We start from the raw sequence: 17624 nt of genomic DNA, 5'->3' as shown, positions 1-17624 counted from the left end.
CACTGGCGTAAAATCTTTTGCTTTAGTTAGCTGTATTAGGGGTGTGTGTGATTATGCGACATTGATTTTCATTGTATTTTTCGTTATTACAAAATGAACCGTCTCAGATCCTTCTTATCGCATGGTGCTTTAATTATATGATATATCCTGGATGCTACTCAGCTTTTGAACTCCGGACCGCTGTATGTTTTTATACTACATTACTTTTTTAATCGATTTGAATAGCGGCCGGCCGGACTGGTTGTAGGCCCATGTTTGTATCTCTGTACTATAACAATAAAGGTTCTTTAAAAAAAAAAAAAAAACTCCATCTAGCTATACCTGATTTGGACATGGGGTTGCCTTTGTGTTGTGGAGAGAAGGCAACAGACAGTTGCTTAGTTTTCCTGAAATCCTTCGTCCGGTCTATGTAATACAGGAGAGCTCTTTTAACATCTAGCGTGTGCAGTGCTCTGTCTGCCACCGAGTCTGGATTTGGGAAGAAAACGGGCAGTTCTATGGTTTGGTTAATGTGAAACTGCGACACCACCTTAGGCATGAATTTCGGGTTGGTACGCAGCACCACCCGATTAGCATGAATCTGTATGAATGGCTCTTGAATAGTTAGGGCTTGAAGCTCACTAACTCTCCTTAGCGATGTGATTGCCATGTTAGAAACTGTATCTCACATGAGTGAAGAGGTTCAAAGGATGGTCCCATTAGTCTGGTGAGAACTATGTTTAGATTCCAGACAGGTGAAGCAGGGTGTCTGGGAGGAATCACTCTTTTGAGTCCTTCCATAAAAACTTTAATTGCTGGCACTCTAAAAAGAGAAAGATGCTGTCTGTTCTGAAGATAAGCTGCCATTGCGGCCAAATGTATCCTAATGGAACTATATGCCAGATTGCATCTGTCTAGGTGCAACAAATAACTTATAATGTTTTGCGTGGATGCATCTAGCGGATTTATGTTATTATGAGAACAGTAAATGACAAATCGCTTCCATTTGGCCGCATAGCATGCCCTGGTTGTAGGTCTTCATGCCTCCTTGATGATGTTCATACAGTCAGGGGGCAGGTTGAGGTAGCCAAACTCTATGACCTCAGGAGCCATATTGCAAGGCTCAACTGTTGCGGATCTGGGTGCTGAATGTCTCCACGGTTCTGAGTGAGGAGACTGGGCTTGAGTCGCAGCCGTTGGTGCGGCACCATTGAAAGTTCTAGTAACGTGGTGTACCACGCTTGCCGTGCCCACGTTGGAGCAACTAGGATGAGCGTCATGGAGTGCTGCTGCAGTTTGCGTGCCACTAGCGGTATGAGCGGTGCTGGAGGAAAAGCGTACGCAAATCTGCCTGACCAGTTCATCCAGATCGCATTGCCCTGAGACTGCGGGTGTGGGAACCTGGCGGCGAAGCTTTGGCATTTTGCGTTTTCCTTTGTGGCGAATAGGTCTATCTCTGGATGACCCCACTGCTGGAAATATGGTTGGAGCACTGAGGGGTGTATCTCCCACTCGTACATCTGGTGGCTGTGCCTGCTGAGCAGGTCCGCCATCTGGTTGTCTTTGCCTGGGAGATGTTCCGCCATGAGGAACATGTTCCTTTGAATGGCCCACTTCCACATGCTCTGGGCTAGATGAGACAATTGTGGAGAGTGCGTGCCTCCCTGCTTCTGGATGTAATACATGGCAGTCATGTTGTCCGTCCGGATCAGCACGACTTTGTTGCACAGATGCTGTCTGAAGGCCTTGATTGCCATGAAAATTGCCATGAGCTCCAATAGTTTGATATGCATCTTTTGCTGCTGCGCTGTCCATAGTCCCTGCACTGTATAATGGAGGACACGCGCTCCCCAACCCTGGAGAGATGCGTCTGTTGTCAGCACTATCTGCGGTACAGGCTCTTGGAACGGTCGTCCCCTGCAAAGGTTTTGTGTGTTCCACCAATGCAGAGAGTTGTATGCACGACCGGTCACCAACACTAGGTCTTTCAGATGTCCTTGAGCCTGGTTCCACTGTCGTGCTAAGCACTCCTGAAGCGGACGCATGTGTAGCCTTGCGTGAGGGACTATAAAGATGCAGGAGGCCATCATACCTATTAGCTGCATGAATACCTGCGCTGGGAGCGAGTGTTGGGGCCTGAATTTTTGAATGAGCAATTGCATGCTATGGACTCTGGCAGAGTTTGGGTGCGCTGTTGCTGTCAGAGTGTTGATTGTCGCACCTAGGTACTGTTGTACATGTGCGGGTTGAAGGTGTGATTTTGGGTAATTTAGTGAAAATCCTAGACTGTGTAGGAGGTGAATTGTGCGGGACATGTGGCTGGCACATTGCTGGGCTGACTTTGCCTGAACAAGCCAGTCGTCCAGATAAGGATAGACATGGATGTGTTGTCTCCGAAGATGCGCCGCCACTGTCGCTAAGCACTTGGTGAACACCCTGGGGGCAGTAGTGACCCCGAAAGGCAGGACCTTGAACTGGTAATGCTGGTTGTTTAGGGTGAACCTGAGATATTTCCTGTGTCCTGGGTGAATGGGAATGTGGAAATATGCGTCTTTCAGGTCTAGGGTTGCTAGGAAGTCCCCCTGACTGAGCAATGGTAGAACTTGATGTAAAGTCAGCATGTGAAAATGTTCTGACAAGATGTACTGGTTCAGGGGTCTGAGGTCTGGAATGGGCCTGAGAGACCCGTCCTTTTTTGGGATTAAGAAGTACAGTGCTGTACCCTGCTGATTTAAAGGCACGAGTTCTATGGCCCCTTTTTGCAGCATGCAGAGTACTTCTTGCTGCAATAAGTGCATGTGCTCTGCGGACATAGGACGGTGCCTTGGGGGTATGTTGGGTGGAGTGGAGGTTAGTTCTAGACAATAGCCGTATTGGATAAGGTCTCTCACCCACCTGTCTGTGGTCATGCCTTCCCAGACTGGCAGGAACTGCTGAAGTCTCCCCCCGACTAGTGTTATATGGTCGGGGGGCAGTGACAAAACGTCACTGTTTATTGGTGGCGGAGGATCTGGTATTATTATTTCCGCGTCCTCTGCCTTTGTTGCTGTTCCCACGATAGCCACCCCTATTGTTTTTGTTATAGGTGGTCTGCGAGCCCCCTCTGTTGTATTGGGCTTGCTGTGATGCTTGACCTCTGGAGGCTCCCCTGTTACCGGAGCGACGAAAGGAACCGCCCCTGAACTGTTGTGACTGCAGAGCCCCCATGGAGTTTGCTGTCTCAGTGTCTTTTTTAATTTTCCCAAGGGTGGTGTCTACGTCAGGACCAAAGAGAAAATTAGGGTTAACCGGCTGGTTGAGTAAAGTAGTTTGTATCTCCGGCTTAAAAACAGAGATGCATAGCCAGGCATGCCTTCTAAGCACCACACTTGTGTTTATGTCTCTAGCTGCCGTGTCTGCTGCATCTAGTGCATACTTGATGGACACATTTGAAATTAATTTTCCCTCCTGTATTAACATTTCTGCTCCCTCCTTATAAGCCTCAGGCAGGTGTTGCAGTAGCTGCTCTAACGTGCCGTAGTGCGCCCTATCATATCTGGCTAATAGGGCCTGTGTATTGGAGATCCTCCAAATATTTGCTGCTTGAGCCGCTACTCGCTTGCCAGATGCTTCAAAGATTTTGGATTCTTTGTCCGGAGGGGGAGCATCACCACTGGTTTGAGAGTTTGCCCTTTTACGAGCATTAGCCACCACGAGGGAGTCCAACGGGAGCTGGCCTCTGATGTACGTAGGGTCTACAGGTGCAGGCCGGTACTTCTTTTCAATCCTTGGGTTTACAACCCGTGCCCTTGTGGTCTCCTTGAAGATGTCAGTAGCATGTTTAAGGACACCCTTCAGCATAGGCAATGTTTTTACTGATCTTTCAGAAGTCAAGAAAGTATCAAACAAAAAGTCCTCCTCTACTGGGTCAGCATGCATGTCCACATCATGGTTTTTGGCTGCCCTTTCAATCAAAGCGTTAAACGCAGCAGTATCTTCAGTAGGCGAGGTTTTGATGGTATAGGACTGGGTGTCAGGCGTGGTGTGTGGCTCACCAGGGTCAACAGGGTCAGTCCAGGTTTGCTGTTCATCCTGATCTGTGTCAGCAGGATAATTGAACTCATCTTCATTGTATCCCTCCCCTATGTCCTCATAGGTGCTATTTTCCGTTTGTAAATGGTGAGTCTACCTGACTCCGAGTCGATGAACAGTTTTGACTGATTGTCATAGGAGGGTGGTTGGAACATCACATCCTCTTCAGCGGACTGACTCCTTGAAACTGCCGACATTTTCTTGGTAGTGTCGGTGCCCTTTTGTGGCTCGAAGGTTTCTGGTCGAGCGGTCGGGGCAGTCCATATTTAATAGGTTGTGTAAGCAGTGGAGACGAACCGACCTTTTTTGAGGGTGTTGCCGTCTTCGATCCGACCAACTTTGTAGGATCACTGGGCTGCTTGCGGCCCTGCGTCGATTCGAGCTGTCGGTGCGCAACAGGTACGCCTTTCTGCTTCGACGCGACGTGCTCTTCCGGGTCTGGTGGACTTTTCGACTCTAAGGCCTTGCTGGATATCGGCGCCGAGGCTGGAAGTTTTGGATCAACAGTCTTCTTAGCCTTGAGTCCTTTGCCAGTGTCGCCATCTTTGGGCACGGACGTCGACAGCGTCAGCGCGACGTGCTTGACGGCAGAGACAGGTTTCGGCGTCCCGTGTTTCGGGCCGATGCCCCCTTGTGACCCCGAAGGGTTGATGACACGTTTAGTCTGGGCTGGAGCCGACGAATCTGAAAGTGGCTGAGTGACCGATGGCTCTGTAGAAGTATTCTTAGCCGGGCCTCGACGCGGGGCTATAGAATGCGGGTAAAGATCTTGGCTGAGGCCTTCCGGCGATGCTTCGACCTGAGCCTTAGAGAGTATAGTGTCAGTATTGGGCCCCGCGATTGCGGACGGGCCTTGCTCATCGCTTGAGTCGTCATCGACGGCTCCGATGGCTTCTGCGTTGTCTCGTACCTCGACAATGTCTTCCTCATGGACGTAGTCTTGTTGTTCGTCCACATTATAATGTGAGTCGTGCTCCGATGCAGGGTCCGACTGCTGTTCAGGATCCTCCTGATCGGCTCCCTCGATGTCGTCTGCCTCGAAGATATCTTCTGGGTCTGGCGCTGTCTGCTGGGCCGACTGTCGCGCGGCTCGTCGAAGCTGAAGTGTTTTCTTCAACCGGAACTTGGAACAGGCCATACAGCTGGCCTCGTCGTGGTCCGGGGATAGGCACTTATTGCACACCGGGTGCACATCGATGTGAGGGTATTTGGAGTTGCAGACGGGGCATCTCTTAAACGGGCTCCGCTCCATCGTCGACGCTCGTCGGGGCCTAAATGTCGAAAAGGCAATACGGCCTTCGACGTCCTGTTCGAAGAACTGGATGAAGTACTGGGCACCGAACGAGAGACAATACCGACGCCCCTAAGGCCTTTTGGCCTCGCGAAAAGAGTTTTAAGTATATTCCGAACTTGAGTCAAGAAAGTACATCCGAACCCAATGGCGGAAAAAAAAACAATCTGAAGATGGAGAGGATGCCCATGCGCACTGTAGTCCACGGAGGAGCCACCTATCTCGTGATACTTCGAAGACTCTTCCAGGACAACAATGTGCAATCATCCGGACCCAACACTAGGCGGCGATCTATGCACAGATATAAATTCAGCAGCCCACATGCCTCGAACATGTGTTGACCGATTTGATACACAGAGAACAGGAAAAACACCCATGAAAACACTGTTGAGGGTACAGAGGAGTGCACACTGAAGGAAACCCGAAGAACGGTTTTGACCTGGAGCGTAGCAATACAAGTCTGAACCCGATGGCGGAACAAGTCTGAACCCGATGGCAGAACAAATAATTTAACTAGGGAGTCGATGCCCATGCACAATATCACCGAAAGGAGGAGTCACCTTACCTTGTGACTACAAAGACTTCTTAGAAGAAAATCAACTTGCAAACATCCGGACCCAAAACTAGATGGCAGGAGTATGCAAAGCATGCCTCAAACAGAGTAGTATGCTGTAAAATGATTCTGCAGTTATTGTTGTGATGGACATTAAAATAAGCAGAATTATTGCATTACTAAACTTTGCAGCGAACTGATGAAAATTTAGCAGGCATCTCTATCTGAAATTTCACACTAGGCAAGCAGTAGATCTTGGTTTAGAGGAAATTAATTCAGTATTCTAGATATTTATACACAAACATTTTGCATGTATGGATTGCAAGGATAAAAACCTAATTCACAAATGTGTAACAAATTGGAAAGGTCTACATAGCAATTTTTCCTGTTACTGTTTTCAGAGGTATATGCACTTCTGAAGAGTCAGTAAACCCTCAAAATGTGTACTGTAACTACAAAGGATTTGTTATAGCCACATTTATGTCAAACCCAAAGCAAGGAATCATGAACTGTCAGTAAACTCTCTCATCTCATGAAAATAGGAATTTGGGGTTGGAGGGAAAGAGTTGGGCCACAGGTGATCTCCTTGATAACGTAATTTGTGATCAATTCAGTGACACCAGGTATGAGGTCGTGAGCAGTGCACAAAAGGTGAGTGGTGTCTGCAGATCAAAATTTGTAAATGTTAGTGGTTTCTATCTTTGAGATCATATCCATAACCACCATTCAACTGAATAATTTCACCGCAATTTCTGACATTTTTATAGATACTAATTTTCTGAGTAAAGAACCTGAAGATCGCTTTTACAAAGTTTTCAGAGACTAGATACTACATAAAGATTTGGACAAATTATGAATTGCAATTTGTCCATAAAAGGAGAACTGGTTGCAGAGTTTTATCAGGGATTGCTCCAAAGATCTGGAACTCCTTACCTCCTGGGATAAGTGGAATCTCCTCCTTTACCGCCTTCCAAAACAGAAGTAAAAATACTCCTTTTTGAACAAATTCACATCCTAAGACTGAATTCTATGTTGACAGCGAGTCTCCTACATGATCCTCATTTCACTGCCTACCTCTTGTGTATTGAAGGAGAATATTATATGTATGTTTATGACCTCAACCACCTGAACATTTAATAACCATGTATTAGGTTTTGACTACTGGTCACATATGTTATTCATACATTATATACCTCTTTTGTTTGAAATGATGACTATTATATTGTTGCAAGGAAGAGATGTACAGGTAAGTTAACTGGAGTCTTCTTTATTCAGTCTCAACACCATCACAGGTTCCAGTCAGCTGTGGAATGTTCGTGCATTCCTGCTTGGTTCGTACCAAGGGCGGGGAAGAGGGAGGGGGGCGCGGGGCATACCAAAGTGGATTACAACATATATGCTTGCATACTACCTCATCTCTTTTGTTTAATAACTGTATACTGTAAAGCGCTTGGATACCCTCGTGGGTCACGTTTGTGCTTTATAAAGACTTTTAAATAAATAAAAAAACTGTAGAACCTTTTGAGTTTTCTGTGCATGTATCATATTTGTTATACCTACTTTATATTTACTTACCTGTTCTTCATTAGTCGCACCTCTCTCTTTCTTGCAGCCTCCTCCGCAGGCTGCGCGGGGAGCACTGGTGAGGATGCCATGACAACTCCAGGTGCGATGGTGCTAGTGGGTGCTGTGCGAATCTGGTACGTCTGTACATCTCCTGAGGCAGCTAAAAGAAAAACAAGGTTGGAAAATGATGTTTATATATTTTCTTTTTTTTAAAGGAGAAAACTTAAGTACTACCATGTGTTAGATATATATATACATATATATATATATATACATATATATATATATATATATATATATATATATATATATATATATATATATATATATATATATATGAAAAGAGCAGTCCAGGTTCCGAGTGGAATTCAGAACCAGAGGTCAGGACCTCAAAACACCTCATATCCAGCAGTCCACAATAGCCTCGAATAGAAAATACGTCCGACAATGGAAAACAGGGAAGACGTTTTAATGTAGGATGACGCGTTTCACTCTGCAAGAGAGCTTGTTCACACAGCGCGCCAGAAACAGGGAAGTGCTTAAATAGTAAACAAAAACAAAGGACTAAATGAAAACAACCAATGCTACACGCCTTCTCATAGTAATTAACACAGTAGATGGACTACAAAGTGACGAAATATAGAAACAAAGTAACAAAAAAGCATATGACGTTAAATGCTGAATATGCATGGTCCCACACATTTACATGTTATTAATCCACAAAAAATAATAGCAGGTAGTAATACTATGTACACGGGGGTTATTTACAAAAGGAAGGAATATTTACAACCAACAGTGAAGGCAAGTGCCTAATATTACCATCCTAAAGCAATGCTGTTCAAATGAACAAGAAAAAGAAAATGATGACATAGTGCCAAAATAACATTGCCAAGCCTAGCTTATAATTAGCAGCTAAGTAAATGCCCTGTGCAGAATATTACAAACATATTAAATGAGATAAAGAAATAATCATGTGAATAGGACCACAGCAAAGTAGATGTACACAAAAGAGTAAACCAAAATCAGCCAAAGCAACTGATCAGAGAAAGCATAAAAAAGTGATGATAAAGTAAAATTGAAAGGGATAATAAAGAAAAAAAGTATGTAAAGCCACAGCTGAGCAAAATATGCTAGACAGAACAAACTATAATCGAATGGCATAAAACTTTGCAAATAGGTGTCAACTCGAACAAAATAAGCACAATTCAATATCATAGGGAGGAACACCTAAACAAAGTATATACATGTGAAGGCTGACCAGCCGGCCAACCACTCAGCGATAATCTACGTCACATCAGAAAAAGGTTTTTTTTTTTTTGGACAAAATAAAAGAGAATAAAGTCATCACCAATCACAACACAGTTCACAGGAAATTGCTCAAATCTTCGGTCAGGTTCAAACCATTAGGTGCATTGGTATCTAAGGCAAGAATCAAATGAGATTCTTTCTGCCGAAGAAGTTTCATCCTGTCACCTCCCCGTCCGGGTTGAGGTACTGAGCACAGAACTGTGTATTCAAGATCCCTCAATTTTTTATCATGTACAGCTCGAAAATGTCTAGCGACAGGATAGTTATTGTCGCTATTGACAATTGCACGGATGTGCTGCAAAATCCGTTGGTGTACCGGAAGTTTAGTACTTCCGATGTACTCCAAGTTGCACGGGCATTTGAGTTTGTATACAACATATTCAGATCTGCATGTAAGATATTCTCGAATAGGAACAGGTGTGGAGCAGAATGCGGTGACATAATGCGTACTGTTTTTGGCAAAGGTGCAGGCTCGACATGAAGTACACCTGAAGAACCCAGTTTTGGTGATCAGACTCTTTTTAGGTGGGTCTTCGGGCATGGGTCTATCAAGAGCGTCTCGCATACTGGGAGACCTTCTGAATGTGATATTGGGACTCGTAGGAAGTATAGGCCCAAGAATGACATCCGTAAGGATTATAGGCCATTCAGAAGAAATGATACCCCTGATTTTGTGCTCCTGGGTGCTGTAGTTAGTAATTAGGCGTACATTGCATTCAGCGGTAGAGATGTTAGGAGTCTTGGGCATCAATAATGTTTTTCGCTCAAATGCACATGCTTTATGTAGAGCCTTGTCAAGGATAGAATCAGAGTAACCCCTACGGATAAAACGTTGTTTAGATTCATTAAGACATTTCTCAAGGGAGTCATTTTCGCTGCATATTTTGCAGATACGAATGAACTCCCCATAGGGGATGCTCCGGATTGTGTGGGCAGGATGAGAGCTGTGAGCATGCAAGATTGAGTTGCCTGCAGTGGCCTTTCTGTGCAGGCAAGTTTCAAGTTGATTGTTTTTAATGAACATGCTAACATCTAGAAATTCTGCTGAGTTAGTCGTGATGGTAGAAGTGAATTTATATATATATATATCTGTCAGAGCCACTGTAATTATGCGGCAAGGGAAACCCAAATTATGCATCAGGGTTGATTACATTATGCAGCAAGAAAAGGAAAATTATATAGTATAATGAGGCAAATTTTTTGATATTACTACTGCATTATTTAAAAAGATTTACACAAGGTAATGTGTCTGGGAAAAGATGTAACCTCATTAGTACCACTTTAGAAACCAAAAATAGAAATAAACAACTGAAAGATGTGGAGTTAAACTTTATGAAGGGCATCCACTATGCATAAACACATGGCACCATGTTTTTAGTAACTTTTGATCTATTTGAGCTAGAAACATATTTTGAGGGTGAAAAATCTGCAGATCATTCAACAGTTGATGGATCATGTGGCACATGCGGCTGCAGAATTGAATAATTCCAATGGCCCTGAGATTATGTACGTACACACACACACACACACACGCACACACACACACACACACACACACACACACACCCCCGCACACACACACACACACACACACCCGCACTCTCTCTCTCTCTCTCTCTCTCTCTCTCTCTCTAATATCAAAGTTGCTGTGCACTCACAGTTCAGATGCACTTTACACAAAAACAGGATTATGGGCCAGAAGTGCGACCATTTGCTTTTGCGACTCGCAAATTGCAAAAAATTGCAAGTCGCAATTTGCAAGTCGCGAAAGCAAATGTACAACAGTGTCAGAGACACTGTTAACGATTTCCAATGGGGTTGCAAAATGCGAGACTTCTGAATAGTAATGAGCCATTCGCAATTTGCGACCGCATTGGAGATGGCTGGGCCTCCCAGGGATGGTGGCCTGCTCGGCTCAGCAGACCTCCATGTGTGGGACTTCTTTTAAATAAAGCTGTTTTTTTTTTAATGCAGCCCCGGTATGCATTTCAAAAATATAAAAAATTAAACGAAATTGTTTCATTTCAAGGGGACCACTGCCTGCCCTTAAAACATATTTTCCTATGCATTCCCAAATAGGAAGGGTCCCCTGGGGACCCCTTCTCGTTTGTGAATGCTTTACCACCTACTTGAAGTTCTAGTAGTGTGGTGAACAATGGCTGACAAACCCATGTGTGAGTGATGTCTGCCTGAGTTTCCGAACTAGAAATGGAAGGAGAGGGAGAGGTGGAAAAACGTAAGCAAATATTCCTGACCAGTTCATCCATAGGGTATTGCCTTTAGGAAGATGGTGTGGAAACCTGGCGGCAAAGTCTTGTCATTTTGAGTTCTCTGCTGTGGCAAAGAGGTCTGTGTGTGGAAATCCCCATTGTTGGAAGTATGGAAGAAGAGCGTGGGGATGAAGTTTCCATTTGTGGACTTGTTGCCGCATCCTGCGGAGGAGGTTGGCAAAATGGTTGTGCATGCCTGGAAGGTGTTGCCAGAAGTATAATTTTGTGATGTATTGCCCAACTCCAAATAGTCTGAGAGAGGCATAATAACTGTAGAGAGAGGGTCCCGGTTTATGTACTTAATACATGGCTGTTATACTGTCCGTTCAGACTAGGACAACTTTCCCTGTGCGGTGAGGGTGTAAAGCTTTTAGTGATAGATAAACAGCTAGAAGGTCCAAGTAATTGATGAGTAGGCTCTTTTGAAGGCATCTGATAAACCTTGAATTGTTAGGTGATGTAGATGTGCACCCTAACCTTTGAGAGATGCATCTGCTGTTAGCACAACTTTTGTAATAGGGTCGATGAAGAGCCGCCCTTTTGAGTGTTCCACCACTGCAGAGAGTGATAAGTGCGGCTGTCTAACACTATATCTGTTAATTGACCCTGTGATTGATTACACTGGCGTGCGAAGCATTCTTATAGAGGACTCTTGTGTAATCTTGCATGAGGCACTATTGTGATGCATGATGCCATCTTTCCCAATAGTTTCATGAAAGTTTTGACTGTTAACCCCTTCGCTGTGGGCTAATTCCCCCACGTGTAGGGGTGGTGGAGATCCGCGGCGCCGTGGTGGTCGTGACATGCCCAGCTCGTCATGAGTCACAGTGGAGCTGTGCTCATGACGAGCTGGGCTCGTCACAACCCCCCACTGATTAATTCTCCTGCACAGGTGGGGAATCAATCGCGCGTGGGCGGGCCGCGGCCGTTATGACGAGCACAGCTCCACTGTGACTCATGACGAGCTGGGCTTGTCATGAGCATGGAAGGGGTTAGATATAGATGGTTTTGAAACTGTAGTAATCAGTTTTGAGAATGTTGAATTCAGACTGTATTAAGAGAGGCTAGAGCTGTATGAGTATTAGTGTTGCCACTAGATATGTTTGCAGTAGTGAGGGTTGAAGATGGGACTTTGGTCCATTGACTTTAAATCCCAACTGATAATGAAGGTTTGTGGTTTTCGAGTGTGCTGTAAGCACTTTTGCTGTGTGTTGGCTTTGATGAGCCAATCGTCTAGATATGGGAAGATATGAATTTGTTGTCTTCTGAGATGAGCTGCTGCTACTACTGTTATACATTTTGTGAATACTCTGGGTGCAGTAGTGACTCCAAATGGGAGTACCTCTGAATTGGTAGAGATTTCCTGCTATCACAAATCTGAGATATGTGCGAAGTGCTGGATGGACAGGAATGTGGAAGCATGCCTCCTTTAAGTCTAGTGTGGACATAAAGTCGCCTTGTTGTAAAAGTAGAAGGATTTGTTGAAGGGTAACTATATGGAAGTGTTCCGCCACCATGTAGAGATTTAACAGTCTGGGATCTAAGATGGGTCTTAGGGACCCTCCTTTTTGGGAATCAGGAAGTAAAGGGGATAAAATCCTGCTCCTTGGTGTTGTAAAGTAACTGGTTCTATACCGCCATTTGTTAGAAGAACTTCTACTTCTTGTTTGAGGAGCGGTTGATGCTGTAGCGAGATTCTGTGAGTACAAAGTGGAATATTGGGAGGGTTGCTGGTAAGTTTCAGGCAGTAACCATGTTGGATAATGCCTAATACCCCTTTGTCCTATTTTATGATTGCCAAATGGGAAAGAGTTGTAACAGTCTTCCCCCGACAGGTGTAAGATTGTCGGGGGAATAGTGAGCAAGTCACTGTTTTTTGGGAGATGGAGAGGTACGTGTTGGTGTACCTTTACCTCTGCCCTTGAAATTGTTTCCTTTGTAACCACCTTTATAAAATCCTCTAGATGGCGAGGGTTGTGTGTTTGACTTATATGAGGACACATTTGGATCTGAGGAATTACCTTTGGATCCCCCTCTATAGAAGGAGTGGCAGAAGGAGGGCCCCATTGATTTTGCCACTTCTGTGTTTTTTTTCATTTTCTCAAGTGACTCATACGATGTGGTCCAAAAAGATTTTGTTTATTAAATGGGGTATTAAGAATAATTTGTTAAACCTCCGCTTTAAACCCAGATATTCTCAACATTGATTCCATCTACGAAAATGATGGTGTTAATGTACGAGTTACTTACCTTCGGTAACAATGTATCTGGTAGAGACGATGCTAGCCACAGGTTCCTTAATGTAGAATTATCCCCAGGCGTGAGACTGGATCCGGACATTTTTGCCCAGCATCCCTGCACGCCGGGGGGACGACATCACGCGGCTCCGCCCAGGCGTCGTCCACGTACGTGATGTCAGCGAGGTCACATAAGTCCCAACCCGGCGCGCCTACGTCAGTTTTCTTCGGAAAACTTTTCCGCGCTACAACGCGGAGCCATCAGACAAAACTGTGGGAGTATGGGAAAGTGTGCGAAAGAGCAGAAAAAGGGCATGGTGACGAACAACACCATAAGGAGCAGTGGCAACACTGCAATACCCAAAGGCAGGGAGAAAGGGAAGAACCGAGTAGTCACCCTGCCAGTATGTAGACAGCCTCCCCCCCCCCCCCCCCGGAGACGAGGATCACAGGTAAAATGTCATGATAACATGTAGCAGGACTACAACCCCAACCAAGAACAATGAAGGTGAACCAGTTCCAAGACAATCAGGAAGATCGACAGCCTCCAAGGCAATCCCAGCACAGAGTGCGACAACCCCCGGAACAGACAAGGGTCACAGGCACGGCCAGAGAGCCCCAACCCATAGGATAAAGAACTAGTTACTTACCTGTACACTATGGTTCTCCAGTATTATCTTTCATAGATTCACATGCTTGTATCTTCCCCGTCGTCATGGTGGGAGTCTCCCGGTAAATGATAACCATAGCAGTAGAAGAAAAAACTGCCTGGAAGCCATAGAGTAGTGAAACCACTAGGTAACCTCTCCTCCTCATTATGTGGCCCAAACTACAGCCAATCAGCAGCCAGCACCAGCCTACACCATTTCCAGCAGAGCCACCATACCTCAGATTTCCTACCGCCCAAGAGTGAGCTATGCAGGAAACCAGAGATAAAAAAGGTGGTCTACCTAATGGAAACGGGGAGGGCGCATGTGAATCTATGAAAGATAATACTGGAGAACCATAGTGTACAGGTAAGTAACTAGTTCTTTCTCCAGTATTCAATCTTTCATAGATTCACATGCTTGTATCAGAGTAGATAGCAGTCCTTGTAGTTAGAGCGTTTCTAGGCTAGACCCCTTTCTTTTCTCGGGGCTGCGTGCCATAAATTCCTTTCGGAAAAAAGAACTCATTACGAATTAAAAGGTACTAACAATCAAACATTGCTATTACAGATATTAGCATAAAGGGAACAAACCACATTATATAGAAAAAAAAACAGTAGAATAAAATTCATAAACATGTACCTTATTTAAAGAGATGTCGCAGAACTGCCTGTCCCACTGCCGCATCTGCTTTCCATTCCGTGTCCAGACAGTAATGTTTGGTGAATGTATGAACATTCGACCAAGTCGCTGCTCTGCATGTCTGGAAGGGGTACTCCTGCTAGCAATGCAGAAGACGTCGCCATCTTCCGTGTATCATGGGCATGGACTTTCATGTCGAGAGGCCTTCCTGCTTTTCTCTTGACAAAAAACAATGGCGGATGCAATCCATCTGGAGATGGAGGAACGTGAAAGGGCCAGACCTTTTCTGGGCCCCAAGTAGGAGACAAACAGTTGGTTTGATTTGCGAAAGCTTTTAGTCTTTTCAATGTAGAACTTTAGGCATCTGCCAATGTCTTAAGTATGTAGAGCTTTTTCAGCCGCTGTAGAAGGATTTTTAAAATATGTAGGCAGGATCACCGGTTCATTTAGATAAAAAGACTAAGGTATTTTAGGCACAAATTTCGTCCTTAGCATCACCTTATCTGGCCTGAATTGTATGAAGGGATCCTGTATAGAAAAAGCTTGGATCTCGCGGACCCTCCTGGCTGATGTGAGCGCCAGCAGTAATGCTACTTTCTATGACAGGAATTGCAGTTCAGATTTGTGGATCGGCTCGAACTGAGCTTTCATAAGTTGTGACAAGACTGTGTTAAGTTGCCATGTGGGTGGAGGACGCTTAATTGGAGGAAACCTTCTGAATAGTCCTTTTAAGAACTCCTTGATTAGTCTGTTAGACCACAGAGATGGGCATCCTGGAGATCTTCTGTATCTCGATATTGCTGCTAAATGGACTTTAATAGATGAGTACGCAAGCCCTGATCTGGCTAGATGCAGCAAATAAGGAAGAATTTGCTCAGGAGAAGACGTCAAAGGATGCACTGTATGAGCAAGGCACCAAATACAGAATCGTTTCCATTTAGCAGAATATGTCTTGTTGGTAGACAGGGCTACGGAACTTTGCAATATTTCACGACATTCCGGAGTGATATCTAATGACTGGAATTCGTGCTCAAAAGGTTCCAAGCCGACAATTTTAGAGATGTCAATTGCGGATGAAGTACTTGGCCTCTGTTCATGGAAATCAAATCTCTGGTTGTTGGGAGCTGAATTCTTGGCTCCACCGACAATTGAAGAAGCTCTGTATACCAAAACTGCCTCGGCCAGGCTGGGGCTATCAGTATTATTTGGCAAGGTTCTGATCTCATTTTCCTCAGTAATCTGGGAATTAGGGGAAAGGGAGGGAAGGCATAAGCAAACATCCCTGTCCATCAGAGGTGAAGAGCATTCCCTCTCGAACCCTGTTGAGGGAACCTGCTGGCATAATGTCTGCACTTTTTGTTGCTCTGAGTTGCAAACAGATCCAGACTTGGCTTGCCCCACACATTGAAAATCTGATTCAGCTGGACTTGACATAGTTCCCACTTGTGGCAAATGTCGGATGACCTGCTTAACAGATCCGATTTTGTGTTGTCTACCCCTGGAACATGTTCCACTTGCAGCGTTATGTTCTGACACAATAGCCATTTCCAGATACTTTGTGCCTGAATCGACAGGGGGTTTGATCTCGTTCCACCCTGCTTGCGCAGGTAAAACATTGTTGTTGTGCTGTCCGTTCGCACTAAGATCGATGAACCTTGGATCCTGGGAAGGAAGGCCTGAAGGCCCAGGAAGACGGCTTTCAATTCCAAGAGATTGATGTGAAGTTTTGTCTCTTGAGGAGACCAAAGGCCTTGAATCTCCAGGTCTTGTAGATGTGCCCCCCAACCTCGTAATGAAGCATCTGTCATGACGTAGCTTGGAGATTGAGGTTCGAATACCAGGCCCTTTGTTAGATTGCTCCTGATACCCCACCATGACATTGCACATTTGATCTGATGGGTTATGACCAGCTTGTCGTCGAAGGAACCCAGGGCTTGGACCCATTGTTTGTCCAGGGCTTCTTGCAGCGGTCTCATCTGTAAACGGCAGTTGGGAATCAATGGGATACAAGAGGACATCATTCCCAGTAATGACTTGAATATTCTGATGGAAGTGAACTTTTTTGTTGCCAGAGATGCAGTCAGATTCAAGATTTTTGTTACCCGTTCTTCTGATGGGTAAGCTTTCATTTCCTGTGTTTTCAAGATTGCTCCTAGGAATTATAGAGTACAAGTCGGAAGAAAAAATGATTTTTCTTTGTTTATCCGAAGGCCTAATCTTTGGAAGAGATCCGTGCACATCCGTAGAGAACACTGTGTTGCCTGGAACGATGGTCCTTTTATTAACCAGTCGTCCAGGTATGGGAAAACCTGGAGACTTTGCTGCCTTAAATGCGGCGCTATTGGAGCCATGCATTTTGTGAATTACTCTGGGGGCAGACTTCAGGCCGAAAGGCAAAACTCTGAACTGGTAATGGCACCCCGCCACCATAAATCGCAGATACTTCTTGTGTTTTTTGTGTATCGGAATGTGGAAGTATGCATCCAACAGGTCTAGAGAGACCATGTAGTCTCCCTTGCGGAGCAGTAGAAGAATTTCCTGTAAGGACAGCATACGGAAAGAAATTTTCTTTATGTATGTGTTCAGATCTCTGAGGTCCAGCATCTGCCTCCATTTTGATGATTGCTTTTTCCTTATAAGGAAGAAGTGTGAATAAAAACCTGTTCCTCGCTGGTCTGATGGGACTTCCTCTATCGCTCCTTTCAGTATGAGTGATAGGATCTCTGCTTTGAGAGCTGCTATATGTTGATGAACTCTGCAGAGAGGTGGACGATTTGGAGGCCTTTGTGAGAATTCCAGGGTGTGACCCTGTGTAATGATGTCTAATACCCATCTGTCCGATGTTATGGACTGCCAATGCGGGAGAAACTGAGAGAGGTAGTGGAACTGGTCGATCTGAAGCGGAATTGGAGGCGCCTGAGAAATATCACTGTCTGGGACCAGAGTCCCGCTTCCCTCTGGCGGCGGACTTTCTTCTGCCTTGTTGTTGGAAGGAAGTGTTCGAGGACCGGTATTGCTGGTTGGAGGAGTACTGACGGTATCCCTGTTGGTTGTAAGGTT

The 17624-nt window shown here is 45.0% G+C and overlaps 1 protein-coding gene across 3 annotated transcripts in view; it reads right to left on the bottom strand.

The window, feature by feature from the left end:
* The window catches only part of CREB1 (cAMP responsive element binding protein 1), a 398463-nt gene that overhangs the window by 13019 nt on the left and 367820 nt on the right, over positions 1-17624 (bottom strand). For all 3 annotated transcript variants that reach the window (XM_078680315.1, XM_078680314.1, XM_078680313.1), the window contains one exon: positions 7470-7620. In XM_078680315.1, the coding sequence (XP_078536441.1) occupies positions 7470-7620 (151 nt within the window). The remainder of the gene's footprint in view (positions 1-7469; positions 7621-17624) is intronic.

Source organism: Lissotriton helveticus, chromosome 3_1 (genome assembly GCF_964261635.1).
Source record: "Lissotriton helveticus chromosome 3_1, aLisHel1.1, whole genome shotgun sequence".
Classification (NCBI taxonomy): domain Eukaryota; kingdom Metazoa; phylum Chordata; class Amphibia; order Caudata; family Salamandridae; genus Lissotriton; species Lissotriton helveticus.
This window is presented reverse-complemented; position numbering and strand designations above follow the sequence as displayed.